Source organism: Chenopodium quinoa, unplaced genomic scaffold (assembly GCF_001683475.1).
Source record: "Chenopodium quinoa cultivar QQ74 unplaced genomic scaffold, ASM168347v1, whole genome shotgun sequence".
In the NCBI taxonomy this organism is placed as follows: Eukaryota; Viridiplantae; Streptophyta; class Magnoliopsida; order Caryophyllales; family Amaranthaceae; genus Chenopodium; species Chenopodium quinoa.
In genome coordinates this window covers 2,848,419-2,865,667 of record NW_018743175.1, presented here as the reverse complement: position 1 = coordinate 2,865,667, position 17,249 = coordinate 2,848,419, and the positions used below count along the sequence as shown (strand labels likewise).

Below are 17,249 nucleotides of genomic sequence, written 5' to 3'. Positions count from 1 at the left end.
GATTTTATTTTTATTTTTTTTAAAAAAAAAAAAAAAATTGACTTGATATTTAAATGAACTTCCATCAGTTTACTATAAGAATTGCGGTTTCAGCACTATCTTATGCATGTCTATAACCAATTTCTCATATGCGAGAACACATAAATATATTATTTCCATAGCTATCAACCATTTTTTTCCATAGTTACCAACCACATTGAGGATGTGAATCACGCTAGCAAGCATTAGCTCCATATGCTTCCAAAAAACAGAGTGAGGCAAAGGAAGCTAACCGTCTCTTTGAGCTAACAAGTCATATTCATATCTGAAATACTTTGGAGTTCAGACAAATAATAGCATAATAAATCGAATATTTCTACGTCCTTTAGTCCCTCAAATTCTCAAAGAACAATCTTTTACTCTAGCAGGAACAGCACAACATTATCACTATGATTACTTCAGAGAAGAGGAGCAAAATCTTTCTAGAATTCAAGGCAGAAAGTACAAAAAGGTACACAAAACTAAGTAGAATGCAACTTCCATGGAGAATTATGAGGTAAGGTCAGCAAGCACATCCACTTCCCTGGGACTGCGACTGGGGTGCACTAGACGTGGATTTGAGACTTACATCAACCATATCCTCTTGCTTCGTCGAAGAGAGTGTCTCCATTCCCGGTAATGCAGCAGCAATTTTCCTAAACAGTGCCTGCAATTTCCATGTTATGTTAATATCATGATATGCAATATCTTACTTTGCAGGGAGAAGAAAAAATCACAATAATATGATGCCCTGTCAGGTCAGGTCAGGCTTTCAAACATCAAAACACAATGTCACAACTACAGCTTTAAAATATACTGCCACCTAAACACGGAAGCACATTTTCCTGTGCAATGCCAAACAAAGATATTGGAACTGAAGTAACCTGGTTAAACATACATTCATTTAACCAAAGCACCAAAGAAAGTACAATAGCGATGAAAAGAAAAGGATCAAAGGACTATCAAGAGCTGCCAGCACAAAAGCCAAATGGAGAGCATCAGAAATTAATGTGTGCTCCAATAATTGATTCAGATAAGAGCAACCAACACATTGATAGCTACAGCCAGAGTTCATCAGATCAAGAGGGTTTAATACTTGCTTAGGTGTTCTAATTTGAACATGTGAAACAAAGCAAGAGATATGGAGAAGATCTGTATTGGAATAGGAAGAGAAAACAACATTTGGCAATCATGACATAAGGAAATCATTTGACAACTGACAAGGAGAATGTGAAAAGGGTAGGTTAGGGCCAAAGGCATACACATCACCTAATAAAAACTTAATTTACACGATCTCCAATTATGCTATAACTGCTCCAACCAAATGTCGCAGACATTGAGCTATGAGATCATCCTCAAGTGCAATTTAAGCAGAATTTTAACAATCTTGACAAAAGTCTTATTAAATATATGGGTATGTTGCTAAATGATTTACTCTGATCATTAGTTCATCCTAGAGTGCAGCTTAAGCAAAAGTTAATGTAAAGATGTACCTTTATATTAAAGCCAGCTTTTGCACTAGTTTCAATAAACATGACATTGAGATCACGAGCTTTTGCTTCTCCTTCTTCTATGGAGACTTGCCTGTAAAGTGAAAAATAAATAAATAAATAAATAAATAAAATCAGTGAAACAACAGCAATGGGTAGATAGAACTGCTCCCAAGATAGAAAAAGGAAATATAAAGGAAAATTAGCAGTGCACATAAAGGAAAACTAGCAGCGCACACCAAGTCAAATTACATTCTGGAGAGCCACCTAATTATAATTCAGTTAATAAAGTAATTTTAGGGATGGTACAATATTCGCAATTGTAATCGATCTACCTCATTGGCCTTCGTGGCAACCCTTAAATAAAAGCTAATATTTGCAATGTCAAACTGCTTCAGCTAATTTTCATCTGAAAAAAAAGACATCAAGTGCCCAATTTGAATCTTCCTTATTTTTACTCCTCCAGTCCCCCCTTTTACTCTACAAATTCCTCTACAGTCTACACTCCTTTCACCACACCAGCAAGGCAACCGCCGCTATTTTTTACTTCTTAAATTGCATCTCTACTAGACCTGTTCAATGGACAGGGGCTCCATTTAAGGCCCGTTTACTCTTGTAAAAGGGCTGGGCTTTTAACGGGCCTTCATTATACGGGCTGGTAATGGGTTGTGGCGGGCTCTTAAAGGGTCACCATTAATGTTTCACAGCCCTTTAAACGGTGGAACCCTTCCTCTCATCCTCTCTTATTATTCATCCACCACAATCCAAATATCAATTTGAAACAATTAAAAAAAAATAAAAATAGCAGAGAAAACTCTAAAAACTTACAGATCTAAGCAATTACTTTGCCAATTTTATAAATATCTCTATTTTTTAAAAATCTCTAGATGAATAAGTTGAAGACTTAAAATTCATCTTTGAATAAGAGAATTGAGAAATACTAAAAAGTATTAAAAGAGAGAGAAATAACAATAAAAGAGTACGAAGGAGGGAGAATTTAGAACCCAAAAACCATCATCATCATTGTCATCTCTTCAACCATGTTTCTAGCAGAGTTTTCTCTCTCCTATGGTTTGGTAAGAATAAATCTGTCACAATTTTACTGAAAATTTCTGACTAAGGCCCATTAAATTGACAAGAATTTTTAAAATAAAAAAATTTAAAGGCCCATATAAGTGACAGCATTTTTTAACAATTTAAAGCCATTTAATTTAAAAAAAGTTTGAAAGGGCCGGACCCAGCGGTCCATGGACCAAACCAGCCTGTTTCAGATCCGTCTCAACCCTAGCCCGGCCCGTCCCAGACCATTTAATTAAAGCCCAGCCCAGATCCAGCCCGTTGAACAGGTCTCTCTACCAAATCAATGGCCCCAAAAAATTTTGAATCTTTTTGCAAAACCAAAAAAAAAAAAGGGAGGGGGGGGTGGGTTTCCTTGCAAAGTGGCTTATATTATATGAAGTAAGCGATTCCCTGCAAACTTTCCAATATAATTTGAAAACATATTCTACAATTTACTCCATGATGATAAGTAATCTGATCTCTATGATTCCCTATGGTCCTCAGCTCTAACAATCCAACACAAAGCATACAGACTTGACTAGCTAACAATAAAGCAAGCAGTTATAAAGAAGCTTAAACTTTTTCGGCCATCATTCATGAGATATTTAAGCATTTTCTCTTTCAGCTTGAAGATTTTGGATAAGGTTGTCATATAAAAGCATTTAGAACTTTATTCTTCACGGGAAATTCTTAAACTAAGATCCTTTTGCAGAAATGCAAGTCAGGTAGTTTTAAACCCAAACAGCTCACTAAAGGTGTGAATCAATATACAATTTTTTTGTTCAAGAAAGAAAGATAAGACTGACTTTTCTAACCAGAGAAAAAAAATATTATGTTTTTGAACATTCCAAATTTCCAACTATCCCAGATGTCCATGTACCATAAAGTCAAATCAATTAAGGCACTCACCATGTCAGCATTTTAGCATCTGGCCTGTCACTTAGATAGTCCAACTTATTAATAGATATGATTCAAATCTTTGGTACTACAGCCTGAAGTCCTCTAATTCACAAAAGCTACCTAAGTATTGTGTGGGGAAACACTAGAGACTAAAGGAAAATTGGATCAATAAAATACAATAGTCTAACAGACAGCTTAGTCATAATGTAATCTTAAGGAACCACAATGACAGCAATACTCCCTCCGTCCCTTATTGTTTGCACCAATTACTTTTACAAACATGTAGTTGAGTATAAGTAAAAATTATAAAAAGTGGATAACGTATGCCGAAACCAATGTAACAAGATTCCCCATGACTATAACTATTCTTATACTCCGTATATCAATGAAAATTCATGGTCAAAGTTGATGAGCTTTGACACCAAAAAAAAAAAAAATGGGGCAAACAAATAGGGATGGAAGGAATAACAATCTCACACAGAGCAAATAGATTCATTTCAAAAATGTAAACCTTTTTTTCATCATTTTACCTCTTATCCACAAGATCGGTCTTGTTTCCAACAAGGACAATTATAACATCACTACCCCTCTCAGTGCGAACTTCCTCAATCCACTTCACAGTGTTAAGGAAGGATTGTCGGCCTGCACAAAGCACAGTATGTAAATAGGCTAAACATTGGCCCAAAATTAAATAAATTTTATAAAAGGTCAAGCAGCATTACTTGCAACATCATATACAATGACTGCCACAGATGAATCCCTTATGTAACTTGGTATAAGACTCCTGAATCTCTCTTGCCCAGCAGTATCCCTGTACACAAAAAATAGTAAATCAATGGGATACTAGATAGTAAGCATACAGTACAAGCTTCAAAAAGTCAATTTGAGGATGAAGCTTACCACAACTGTAGTCGTACAGTACGATCTTCAAGATACATGGTCTTTGATAGAAAATCAATACCAATTGTAGCCTGAGAAACATCAGAAGAGTCACATAAGCCTTAACCACTGCCAAAAGGGAGAGGGGATGAGATCACAAGTAACAACAAACATATGAGAGCAGTAATTACAACAGCTGATGGGCATATAAAATTCATCACTGACTAATGAGCATTCCTCAGCCAAACTTTCACGCCACCATGCCACTTAAAGCCACAGGCATCTTTTTTAATCCCTGCTGCTAGTCTAAGACTAGCAATCACCTCAATTTATCTAAAGTGTGCCTATCTTGTCTCTTTGTTTTGATCACCTATCTAAGACCTTCTCGCCCTTTTAATTCTACTGCATTCTCAGACCCCTTTATGTACCCATCATTCATAACAAAGACCTTAAATCAAGAGCTCAAAAGAAGCAAAAGGTAATATATACCAAAACACCCTATACAATGATAGCTTCAACGGTATGAAGAAAAGAGCAACACTTCAATCCATGAAGCATCACCTTTCAAAAGTCATCTTGATGAGCCTAAATGCTCTTTCCTCCCTCCTAACCTCTCTACCATTTGCTCAACTCTTCCACTGACTTATGCTAAAGCATAATACTTCCTCCGTCGCAAATCACTAGCTACATAGTCATTTTTGGACATCATAATTAAATTGCCACATTCCTCTGACGCAATACTTTTTCTCTAAAGTTGGTCCCCATATCCAACCACCCATTTTTCTCTCCACTTATTCATCACTTAAAACCATGTATAAAGTATATTTAACATCAATTTTGGGACGGAAGGAGTATGTAAGTATTTAAATTGATCCGTGTAAACATTCATTATTTTGATTGATTTAAGTCAATGGACACTTTAATAATTCTTATATTTTTCAGGTGCTACACTTGCATCAAATTCTAAATTAAGTCCTCTCTCCAACCCTTCTGCTACATTCTTGATCAAAGGAAAGATATGGACAAGAGACACGCATGGATCCTAATCTCTAACAAAATGGCATCATATAGCATACTTTCTAAGAGACTTTCTTCTAAGCACTGTTTTCTTGCTTCTCTCAGCGATCCTTCTGCAAAACAGGGACTTGCAAACTTGTAAATACTTTTGTCCTGACTTTTTCCCATTATAAGTGTTCAACTTCGACCAATGGCACGAAAGCAATGTACTCATCTAGTCCCCTTTAACAGTTGACAGGGAAAAGACCTCATTTTAGACATGTATCACATACTAACAGCAAGTGGTCAGCACATTCGATCCAACTAATTCCTCCTAAAATATCATCAAACCGCTGTATTCGAATATAACCACAATGCGGTAACAATGCCAAAATTTCATCACAAATGCTGCATCACTAGCTAAAGGAAGCATCAAATTTCCCACTTCCACAACTCCCTCACTATAATTACTATATAGAGTGATCCTTTTGCTAATTCTACTCAACTTCACAACAACTCTCTATCAAAATTACAGATCTAAATCCCACTCCATAAAACAATTTCAGAAACACACAATTTCAAGATCATAATTCAAACATTAAAAAGAATCCTAATCAGATTCATATAATAAGATCACAATGAATTAAATCAGCAGAGAACAAAGAATCAATAAGATAAAACCCTAAATACGATTAGATCCGTCAAAACCTAACAATCATTCAAATCGTAATTTGATGATGATCAAATTAACATTAAAAAAGAAAGGAAAAAATCACCTGATAGGTATTATCGAACTTGTCATACATAAAACGAGTGATTATACTAGTTTTTCCAACAGATTGATCTCCTAAGAAGACGAGCTTGTATTTTGCTAAGGCTGAAACTGGCGCCATTTTTGGGGATTTTGAAGGTGAATTCAAGTGAATAAAAACACAATTTTGGCAAATCTAGATGAAATTCAATTGAATCGTTTGAGAAATTTGTTTGAATTTGAGATGAATCCCAGAAAAAATAAGATGGCGATTGGAAAATTTTGAGTGTGGGAAATTTGTCGTTTTCGGGATGGAGGGGAGGAGAGAGAAAGAGCTGCCGAAGTGAGGGAGAGACAGCACAGAGTTAGGGAGCTAACCAGCCCGGCTAACGCCCCAAAGTGGACTTTATTACGGCATGTGAGAATGCACTCCATTATTATTTTATGCACCCGAGAACATGATCTGAGTCGACTTTTGAGTATTTGAAAAATAAATTTTGGTACTTGTTTGTATTGAATTTTTCGATTAGGTATCTAATTTTATTGTAGGTAGATTGAGATGTCATAGTTTTAATGATTTCATTGATTTGTAATTTGTATCTACTATCTACCAAGTACCGACTTGAAAAATTAGTGAACAATACCTTATGATAAATTTTTAATATGGTAAGGGTATCACTCCTTACAATACCTTACAATTAGACCTATCAATTCGGGTTAACAGGTTAGATTCGGGTCAAATTTCGAGTTGTTTGGGTCGTTTGATTCGAGTGGTTTGGATTGTTTGGATCATTATAAATTATGATAAATGGGTCAAATCGGGTCTAATTTGGGACATTTGGGTCGGATCGGTCGGGTTCGGGTTCTCTCTCAATAAAACGAGTTTGAAATCGGGTCGAGTCAGGGATTGACAGGTCTACTTACAATTGATCATTTTCCTTTTCATTGAGAATCATATATTCACAATTGATTCATGTACTAGTATAATATATTTAATTTTATTTTTGGTAAGTAGAAGGTTCATTTTAGGATTGGAGATTAGGGAAATCATTCTTAAAATGAGTTTAGTGAGATTCAACATGAAAGTTGGAAAGTTAGTCAATTGCACTAGCCTACTATCTTGATCCATGTATGAATTATGATATACACTTACGGGCAAACATAATGAGTGACAAGAGTAGCTAGATATGTTAATAGAAAATACTGGTAACATTTTGGTGGTAGCACATTTAGGAGTCATTTAAACCCCTTACACATCCACATTCCTAGAGGTATAGCATTGTAACCTTGTATTCTAGACATTGTTATTTTTTCCAACATCATGCTTACCACCAATACCACGTGATCTTATAAGAGAAGCCTAAGGATAATAATATACTCATTGGTTATTCATTTATTCTATAATTATAACTTAGTAGTGAACCCAATGATTGCCCACAACCATTGTGGTTATCACTTATTTTATTAATTTATCTATCTTCCACCTCATCTATAACCACTCTTATAGCCATTTAATAACCAATGTATCCCAATGGATAACCACAAATTATGGCCGTTAGAAAAATTACAACGGAAAATTCTGAATAAATCTTGACCGTTGATCAATTTAGTGTGTGTCATGCCCTCCATGTCACATCACTAACAATAAACGAGAGAAAACAATAAAAGCAAGTTGGCGCTACTATTTCACTTAATGACCAAGCTTCATAACCCGGTTATTTCCACAACCAGGTTATTCATTCCCCCCCCCCACCACCACCAAATTTCTCTCTCTCTATTTTTTTATTGTTTTTTCACCTTCTCTCTCCTAATAACCTCCCATTTGGTCTTTGGCTGGGGATACTCTTAGTATAAAAATTCTATGCATTAGATTCCACAATGGAATCATGTTCTTTTCAAGCACTAAAGCACTAGAGATGATTTATCATGAGCACCGCCATGATTACTCACCTTTGGTCGTTTGCATGTCAAATAATTCAAAAGATACCCTAAAAGCATTTTACACTTAGGCAATCCCTTACCTAATTATATGATAGTTTCTTCATCGTAACACAAACAAAAAATAATCTCTTGACAAATACTTCGTATGATATAGTGCCACATCCTTGATGATATAAATATTCACTTTCGACATGAATGAAAATATAAAAAGAATGTGCATATATGACCAAAAAGAATATATTTAAGGTTTGTATGTCATACAGAACACTCCTAAATGTACAATCATTTGGTGAAACTATGTTAATTGTGTAAACATTAATGGGTATAACACTATACTGATTGATATTGGGTGAAGGTATAATTGTCTAAGGTAAAAATTTAGTGTTAGATTGAGCTCATTTTGAAGAAATTATGGAATCATATTCGAGTGATGAGTCATTTAGTTTGATTCCCATAATGTAATAACATTTAAATATACAATCGATTTTCAGTATTACAACACAAGTTTTATAATTTCATTTTAATTACATTTACACCAGCCAAAATTACCAAATTTATTTTTGATGCAAAAAGTGTTGTAAAAATTTTACTTGCATAATTTGGTGTTATGTCTCATTTCATTGGCCAAATGGCGTGGCAACTATAAGCTTTTGCCTTTCAAATAACTCCTCAAATTTCTACTTCATTTCATCACCACCTTCATCTCCTTTTCTTCTTCCTTAAATTTTCGAAACACCTGAAACTACGTTTGCTTCATTTCGGGTATTCCCAAAAGCTTAAGCTTTCCTTTGTTTCCTGCAATTCAGCTTAACTTCAACCTTTTGATTTTTCGTACTACTATTTCTCAATTTGTTGTTAGTTGGTAAGTTCGATCTTTGATTTTATTGAAACCCTAATTATTTTGTTATTTGATCATTTTTGTCGTAATAATTATCTTATGCTTTTGATTTTGCTGTTTTTCCTTTTGATTTCTTGTATAATTGTTCCCGGATTTCGCAGATTTGACCTTTGGAATCGGCAAAGATGGCATCGTTCGAGATGGATGATAGAAAAAGTAAGCGGATACTTCCTTTTTTGGAAATAAATTGTTGTTAAGATTAATACACTTTTTATGAATCTTTAATTGATGTGAAATGAGTTAGTTTTAGCTATTGTATTTAAATCATGCGTATGCAAATTGGGATGCTGCTGATATTGTGAATTAGATTAAACGGTGGATTGGTGGTAAATTGCTGTTAATAAAGTTGATTGTTGCTATTGTTTTTAAATCATGCTTGTGTGATTTGGTATGCTGCTAAGATTTTGAGTTCAATAACGTGGTGGATCGTGGCAGTGAATTGGGTTTGTCTATCACTGTAATTGCTGTTTTTTGAATTGATTTTAAATCATGCTTGTGTGATTTCGGATGCTCGATAAGGGCGATAACTTGGTGGATCATGGTGGTAAATTGGGTTTGAGTTTCTGGATAGTAGCTATAGTTTCCAATCATAAATGTGAATTTAGGACTAAATTAGGAGGGAGGGATTGTTGCTTACAACTCTTTCCTAACTGCTTGCTGCTGCTATGTTATTCTGACTTGGGACAAGAATTTGGTTTTGGAGAGGACTGTGGATCTTTGTGTCTAACCTTTTGATCTCTTTCCTGATTATGATCTAATCGCCTAATTCTATAGGTTCGAAATTTAAACTTGGGGACAACAGTCCTATCCAAGTGATCAATTTACAAATCATGTGTTTTCAATTAAGACTTTAGAGTGACAATTCCATGGGGAGGGATATCATAGAAACAGATCTTTTTACTACTTGGTGCTATGTATCCATTGTTGGGACTTGGGGACACAATTTCATGTACTAGTTTGTAACTTAGGGAGTCAGGGTAGCACCACCAAGGTCTGGTCTGTTTATGATTCTACTTTGAAGTGTAAGAATCATAATTATGTGTCTGCAAGTCAGATGTGGATTTATTTACATGGCCGCATATGTACTACATAGTTGGATTTTTCCCGTCCTCATTGGTTAAAGGCCTTTAGAACACGACTCTAGGTTTTGATTGCTGCCTTTTGCTGAGAGAATATCTTTCTCCTTCCTCTATATCGAATATGAACTTCTTTTGGATTAAAGAGAAGTGCTGAAGAAGCTAATTATTGTGATTTCTTGGAATGTGAAATTTGACAGAGATTGGACTGGGATTGACTGGGTTTGGCATGTTCTTTACATTATTGGGGGTCATTTTCTTGTTTGACAAGGGGTTGCTTGCCATGGGTAACGTAAGTTTCTTATCTCATTCTTGTGATCTCAGATTTTTTTTATATGGTCTAATCACCATGTCCACTTCCTTTTGATGCTTATTGATGTTCTCTAAGTGAAACATGTTCTTTCAGATCCTCTTCCTGGCTGGTGTGACATTGACCATTGGGCCAAAATCCGCTCTTGGTTTTTTCATGAAACCTCAAAATTTTAAGGTTCTGATGGCAGTATCCCCCCTTCTTCCCCTCTTTAACTCTCTCTCCCTTCATCCCTCCCTCCCTCCTCACTCCCCCCCCCCCTGAGTTTCCTCTGTCTGACTGTGCTACTCAATGATTGTTCATGGTTACTCAGGGTACGATATCATTTGGTGTTGGCTTCTTCTTGGTTATCATTGGCTGGCCTATTATTGGCATGATTTTGGAATTATATGGATTCATTGTACTTTTCAGGTCTGTTGATGCAACAAAATTTCTGCAATTTTATAGCTTTCTGGTGTTTGAATGACAGCTGATTGGTTGATTATCTTTGCAGTGGCTTCTGGCCTACTCTGGCAGTTTTTATACAGAGGATACCTGTTCTTGGTTGGGTTTTGCAACATCCACTCTTTAGATCGGTAAATCATCTGACTATATCTGAGCATGGTAGTTCCAAGCTTTGGCAATAAAACTTGTTTTAGATCTGTCATACTCATGATATATCTATTCAATGAAATTTCTCTGTATCAGTATCTAATAACTAAGAGAGAGTGTTGGTCTGCCTGATTGCTGCTAAATATTGTGAAGCCATTGTTTTCAGTTTTTTCACTATCACACTCTGGATGCAGCCAGTGCAAGACTTGATGGTTTCATGCTATGTTTCAGGTCCACTTAACTTTTAGAAATAAAGTCAATACTTAATAGGTTAACTGTGCTAAAGCTGATCAAATCACAAGGCCAAACACAAGGTTCGATGAAAGAGAGAGAGGAGATTAAGAAATTGATTAATGGGTTAGTTGTTTTAGTCACTGTTGTATGTGCATTCACTGCATTGCATGTGACTGAGAAAAATTCAAGACTAAATAAAATTTAAAAAGTTGCATGTTCCATTGTCAAATTGTATCCAAAATTCCAGCTCTTTGTTACCCCTTGAAAAGTTGAAAGACCAAGTCTCGCTGTGAACTTAACATGATATTTTTGCTATATATAATCTGATTGGGTACAATGGTTTGGGTGTCTGATCACTGTTTGTGAGGTTTTACATGCCGACACTGCAAGGAGACAAAGAAGTTGCTAAAGATGGGGGTCCTAGAGCATGGTAGATCTGATACTGGTTATGCCATTCAGATGGACGGTCTGTTTGAGGACTTGAATAACAAAGGGTGTTTCTGTGTAGGACTTAGAAAGCATGAACAGGCTTGTGTGTTAATTTGTTGCTTATTAGGTCAATGATGCAGCCTTGACTGCTGTGAATTCACCATGCAGACCTCCTCAATTTCTGAACTAGATACATAGACTCATCAGCCTTAATAGATAGGAAAGAAAAGGAAAAAAGTTTCTTAAAAGCTTGAGCCAATCACCAGACTGTTGGGTTGGGTGATCGTGTGAGCAGAGTCTCATTTTATTGTGTCATTGAAAACACATATGAAAATGGACGTCTACTAGATGTGTTCATTTAATTTATTTATGTTATTTTTTTTATATTGCTTTCTGGTTGAGAATTAGGAATCCTTTACTTATATATTTTCAACATGGCTTGTGGTAAATTAATTTATGGCACACCATTTGACCTTATGTTGCTTATTTGGCAGTTGATAGACAGATTCCGCGGGAAACGGGTACCAGTATAAAGCTAAGGATGAATAGGAAAACGTGAAGAAGCTGAATTAGCATGTTCTTTGTAAGTGTTTTGGGGAAGGGGACTGTTCAAAGGTGTAATATTTTTAGATTCATTCAGTTGTAAGTGTGTCATCCTTTGTTTGGCTCACTTGTTCAAGTTTTTGCCCACTTTCTTAGGAGTTTCCAATATTTCTTTGTACAGATCAAACTAACAAAAGCACATTTTTGTGTGGTTAACTACTTTACTTTATATAAAAGATAGTTGTATATGTTTTGTTGTAGAATAATGTTGAACGTTTGTAACTGCACAACAGTGGAAAAATTATGTTTTCATATCAATTATCCTGCCCTCATGTACTAAAACTGACTTGGTCAGTGAGAAATATTTTTGTTGAGTTTCACATTGGGTTTCCACCTTAGGTATGTATGTATTAATGTAAATTATATGTTAGTTTATGGTATCACTAACTTAAATCGGCGAAGACCAGAGATGGCTACCACTTTGTGCTTATATTTGGGAGGCATTATTAGCGAATATTGATAACAGAACACAATTCCTTAATTAAGTGGAGAAACATTTAGCTAATAGAGACTATTTATGTTCCTTATTGAAGCTAGCTTAAGACCATGAGTTCAAATCTGAGCTAGTTAGGTCGATAATACACATGATTATGCCACACAACTGATTTAAGGTGTTGTTCTCCCTTGTAAGAGGAGATTCATTACTCTCCTCCTTGAAGCCTGCTTCACATTTGTTAGTTGCTTGCATTATTTCACTTACCCATAAATATATAGCATCATGCTTCTTTCCAGACATATATTCGCCGATGCTCTCTTCCAATTTTATGTTCATTTCTAGATATAGCTCCATGCAGGACTCCAGACAACTGCTGCAACGAAGATCAGACTCATTTTTGGTTAACATGCCACTTATGATCCAAAATGTGTTGGTGGCATTTTCTAGGGCTAGCTCTAGAGCAATGAGCCCAAGCCCTGCGAGGTCAGTGGCATGGCTAACAGGGACAGCAGCAAGTGATGAATAACAGAAGTCATAGCTGTAGTTGGATGAAGTTTTTTGGGCACATGTTTCGCATGTTTTGTTGATTATATCTGCTGATACATTATCTGTAGGGGTGACACATTGAAGGGGAACTAATAGAGAAAATATAAAGACAAGAGAGTAGAGGAAGATAGAGGATGATCTCATAATTTCTGTTGCTTCCTAATTTCAAACGAAGAGAACATCTGTGCTTGTATATATAGTAGTTATGCATGAAACTTATGGTAGAACCTTTGATCAGCAAGTTGTACTTTCTGAAATTATGTGGTTGGAGTCGTTGCACCCCGCACTTAAGTAACGAAAAAGATTTTTAACATGCGGCATTAGCTATTCATTTCTCCTCTCAGAGACTAGAGGGTGGAGAGGATGCTCAGTCACACACATCAGCACCATTTCCGACACGTGCACTCGTGCAGTGCCTACTTGGGTTGTTATCTTCTACCAGGAAGGTTCCTTGGTAGTACTTTGAAAATGGGTACATTTCTGAAGTCGCAGAGGGTTGAAGTAGGGCTTAAGCCTTTTACGAAACTTCCTTTTCTGGTTTCATGTGGAATTACTGATATTTTTCCTGTCCTATGCAAACTCCTCCCTGGTTGATTATGACATGAAATTTGTCTAGTGAAGTTAAAAGAATTTGCAGTCATGAATCGTGCTGCTTAGTTGGTCTAAGCAGTTTAGTAGTACGAAAAAATACCAGGATTTAGAGACATTCAGAAATCTGGTAGTTCATAGCTACATTATAAGGAGAAAAGTATACCTCATTAATTTTGTGGTTAATCAAAGTCCTGTTCACATAAAACCTTGGCATCGATTTAATTTTTTAGCATGCTTATTAAAGTTGTCCATGCTTTTTATAGGAAGAAAAGGTTATGGTAGACAGGAAAGGCTTGATAGGTAGACATGCAACTTAAGTTGTCATTAGTTATCAAAATAAATCAGATCCAAATGAAGAATGATCTAGGCTTACAATTGATTCAGGTAGAACTCCTGGGAGGGTAACGGTCATTAAATGGTGCAAGTGGTAGAATTGCTCCCGAAAACCAACATACAAAGTATATTATTTGATCAATGCATTGCATACATAATAAGAATGCATCAGAGCACCAAACTTTAAATGCAAATCATATTCATAACCATATCAAACACTAACATAGACACTAAAAAAAATGGTTGTCTGAAATCATTAGATATCAGAAAAAGGACTATTCAATATTTCAAGATGATTGAAAGTTACATTATTATCACATCCTCCAAAGCTCACAAAGAAATTTATCTCAGAGTCTGGGTATTACACCTCAAATGTACGACGCTAACATAAATAGAACGACATTTGGAGAGCATAATCATGGTGGAAAAGCTTCAAGGTTCAGAGCTCCTTTCCCTCATCAGTTCGGAGGACTGTCAAGCAAAAAACAGCAATGAGTATAATGGAAACTACAAAGTGCTAGTCCATACAAGTACATTCTATCACCTCTTATGTAGCCATAAGAAGGCAACAACAAGCTAATGCTAGGCTGCTAGCATATACAAGAACATTCTAATAGGCATGATAACAGTGGATAAAGAACTCGACATCAGCATACAAATATAAGAATCAGAAGAAAAGACTACACAAGTTATTTGGAGACAAAATTTGTATCTCATAATGAAGTCAAAACATTTTGGTTCTTCGTCAGGGCTGCTTGGAACCAAGTGGTGGTAGGAGAAAAGATACAAAGAAAGATGGGTTGAGATGAAGGTGGCAATAAATTAACCGCAACAGGAAGGTAATACTTTCCCCGTCCTTCACTCCCCCAGCCAAGACCACTTCAATGAAATCTATCACCTCTTGTTATAGTCTTTACTTATCCCCCCTAATTGATTACCCCTTGCCAGTATAAAAAGGGTAGGATAGGAACCCTCAGTAAGCAGGTGTTTCACTAAATCACTGACCAATTAGCTAGTAGCTACACCCAAAAACAGAATAGAAACACTAAAGAATGTGTTCTTTGGCTTCCATGAAAGGGAAATAACTACCATAAGAGTGGGAGTTGGGGAGGGGGGGGGGAGTCTGGCTCTGTAGCCTAGCCAAACATATAAACTAAAAAAGAGATAGATTCCTAATGACGACATTAACATGTAAGCACCTCTCAAATTCTCTACTATTGTCTGCGTAAGTAAATCACCGACAATGTCAGCAACAAGGAAGAGACTAAACGAACAAATAAATAGCATGCTCGTCAAAATAAAGTCTAATATGTCCAAAGCTCCAAAGACTTGCTCTTGTAAATACCATGGAGACAATTAAGAGCATCTATAATTGATGCCTGGAAAATAGACCAGCTCCTGTTAAAGCAAATTTATCAAAAGGCCAAGTTATCGCCATCCCCAGCTGCAAAGTTTGCACATTGATCACCAAGCATCGGGATACAAAATCCCTCCCAATAGTATAATTAAGAAAATAGGAGGATCTTTCTATACTACGCTACAATTCATCATCTATTCAATAAGCTCAAAACCAGTAAATACTTCTTAATGTTCTTATACTCTAATATATGCACTGCAATTATATGACATTAAATTAATAAGCAGTCACTCCAAAACACTTTCCACCATTCCAAATAAATTTTAAAAGGAAATTTTCAGTCCAAAATTCCTCAGTCATTATAGAAAGACAGGACAAATTTGAATGATTAGCACAAAGTTGTTGACTTTGTTGTAACAAAAAAAAAAAAAAACTAATTTATGTGATTTATACCACGAGTCCACGATTTAGATATTCATGGTCGCGGCAGAACAGGGCAAGGAATGGGGATTTCGATTCGCATAAAAAGAAAAAAAAATTCAACCAAATGAACACATTATTCAATATAACCTGCAATCAATAGAACACATTCATATATAATCAATCATTCGATGTTTACGACATCAATTTCAACAATTGAATAACCTTATCGTCCAAACAAATTACAGTCAACAATTTGTTAGAAAATGAGCAAAAAAGATCAAACAAAGTTGACCACATATGGATGATGCAAAATGTAAATCATTTGGATAAGGAAAAAGTTAAAGCATAATTAATCATCAAATTAAAAACCCACAAAAACCCAGAAACCCTAGATCTCGATTGATTGAATCAAACCAGATAACACCAATAAAATTAGGGGAAAACAAGAAAAATCAAAATCAATGAATCAAAAGTAGAATAATACTTGGTTTCTGGGGTTTGCCATCTTCGAATTTGGAGATGGAGTAAAGAACTTTCTCCCTAGCAAGAGCTTCAGATTTGAAGGGTTCCTTGAGACAATTTCTGACAAGATTAGCGCAGATGTTAGAGTAGCTAATGTATGTCATCCCTGCTGCCCTCCAGAATGGAACTGCTGCGCTGCTGCTCATCTTCGATTCTACTTTCTCTCTCCTCTTTCTTCTTCTTTTTCTGGGAAAAATGGAAGCTTTCTGTGAAAAAGACCTAGAAATTTCAGTGAAAATGTGCAATGGTTGATGATTATTTTTAAAGTTGGTTTTGTTTTTGGGTTTCAATTGAGCTGAACCCTTGAGGATGTTCGGTGTTGGATATTGGACTTGTATGTGCTACATGGCCCAGCTTAAGAGGGGCATCAACGTATCGTCAATTATTTTCTGAGTTTCTCAATTCACTTTTAATTGCAATGTGAAAATTTGCACTAGTACTTGTTTACTCGTATTCACATTTTTACTCCATATTTAAACTGATCATCTTTGTTGATTTATATGTCGGACAAAATACAGTCGTGTACGATTTTTTTTAGGTTTGTCGCAATTTAGATTTTCATAATATCAAAATTTTATATTTACGTTAACTAAAGATGTGAAATGTTAAAATTATACATACATTAGCAAATATGAAATTCATAACGTTGCAAATAAAAAGTAAATGCATGAAGTATAAAAAGACATTTTTGTTGCTCAAATTAGCTTTCATGGTGTCACATTCCCATATCAAGTAATGTGTCAAATTACTTCCAAACATTCCATAATTATTACTTGTATCAATCTGCCTTGAATTGGTTGTCAATTTATCATATTTTTCCAAGCATTATGTTTCACAATTAAGGTTATGACACAGTTGACACTGAC

General features: G+C 35.6%; 4 protein-coding genes across 4 annotated transcripts; 1 reads left to right on the top strand and 3 right to left on the bottom strand.

Annotated features, from left to right (window-relative positions):
- Positions 1-253: 253 nt before the first annotated feature.
- On the bottom strand, positions 254-6,487 carry LOC110732466 (ras-related protein RABH1b). Its single transcript, XM_021912411.1, has 6 exons — positions 6,119-6,487; positions 4,368-4,438; positions 4,190-4,278; positions 3,998-4,109; positions 1,512-1,602; positions 254-685 (listed from the first exon to the last, which is right to left on the bottom strand). Exons 1-6 carry the CDS (start codon positions 6,233-6,235, stop codon positions 542-544), a joined length of 624 nt encoding a protein of 207 aa, XP_021768103.1. The 5' UTR covers positions 6,236-6,487; the 3' UTR covers positions 254-541.
- A 2,183-nt stretch (positions 6,488-8,670) lies between these two features.
- LOC110732464 (vesicle transport protein GOT1-like) lies at positions 8,671-12,433 on the top strand. Its single transcript, XM_021912408.1, has 7 exons — positions 8,671-8,896; positions 9,034-9,088; positions 10,209-10,300; positions 10,415-10,495; positions 10,632-10,729; positions 10,812-10,893; positions 12,067-12,433. The coding sequence occupies exons 2-7, from the start codon at positions 9,058-9,060 to the stop codon at positions 12,103-12,105; spliced, it is 423 nt and encodes a 140-aa protein (XP_021768100.1). The 5' UTR covers positions 8,671-8,896; positions 9,034-9,057; the 3' UTR covers positions 12,106-12,433.
- Positions 12,434-12,595: 162 nt separating this feature from the next.
- LOC110732463 (putative invertase inhibitor) lies at positions 12,596-13,344 on the bottom strand. The gene has a single exon (XM_021912407.1). It carries the CDS (start codon positions 13,299-13,301, stop codon positions 12,714-12,716), a length of 588 nt encoding a protein of 195 aa, XP_021768099.1. The 5' UTR covers positions 13,302-13,344; the 3' UTR covers positions 12,596-12,713.
- A 905-nt stretch (positions 13,345-14,249) lies between these two features.
- LOC110732461 (ATP synthase subunit epsilon, mitochondrial) lies at positions 14,250-16,689 on the bottom strand. Its single transcript, XM_021912406.1, has 2 exons — positions 16,346-16,689; positions 14,250-14,552 (listed from the first exon to the last, which is right to left on the bottom strand). Exons 1-2 carry the CDS (start codon positions 16,527-16,529, stop codon positions 14,521-14,523), a joined length of 216 nt encoding a protein of 71 aa, XP_021768098.1. The 5' UTR covers positions 16,530-16,689; the 3' UTR covers positions 14,250-14,520.
- Positions 16,690-17,249: the final 560 nt, after the last annotated feature.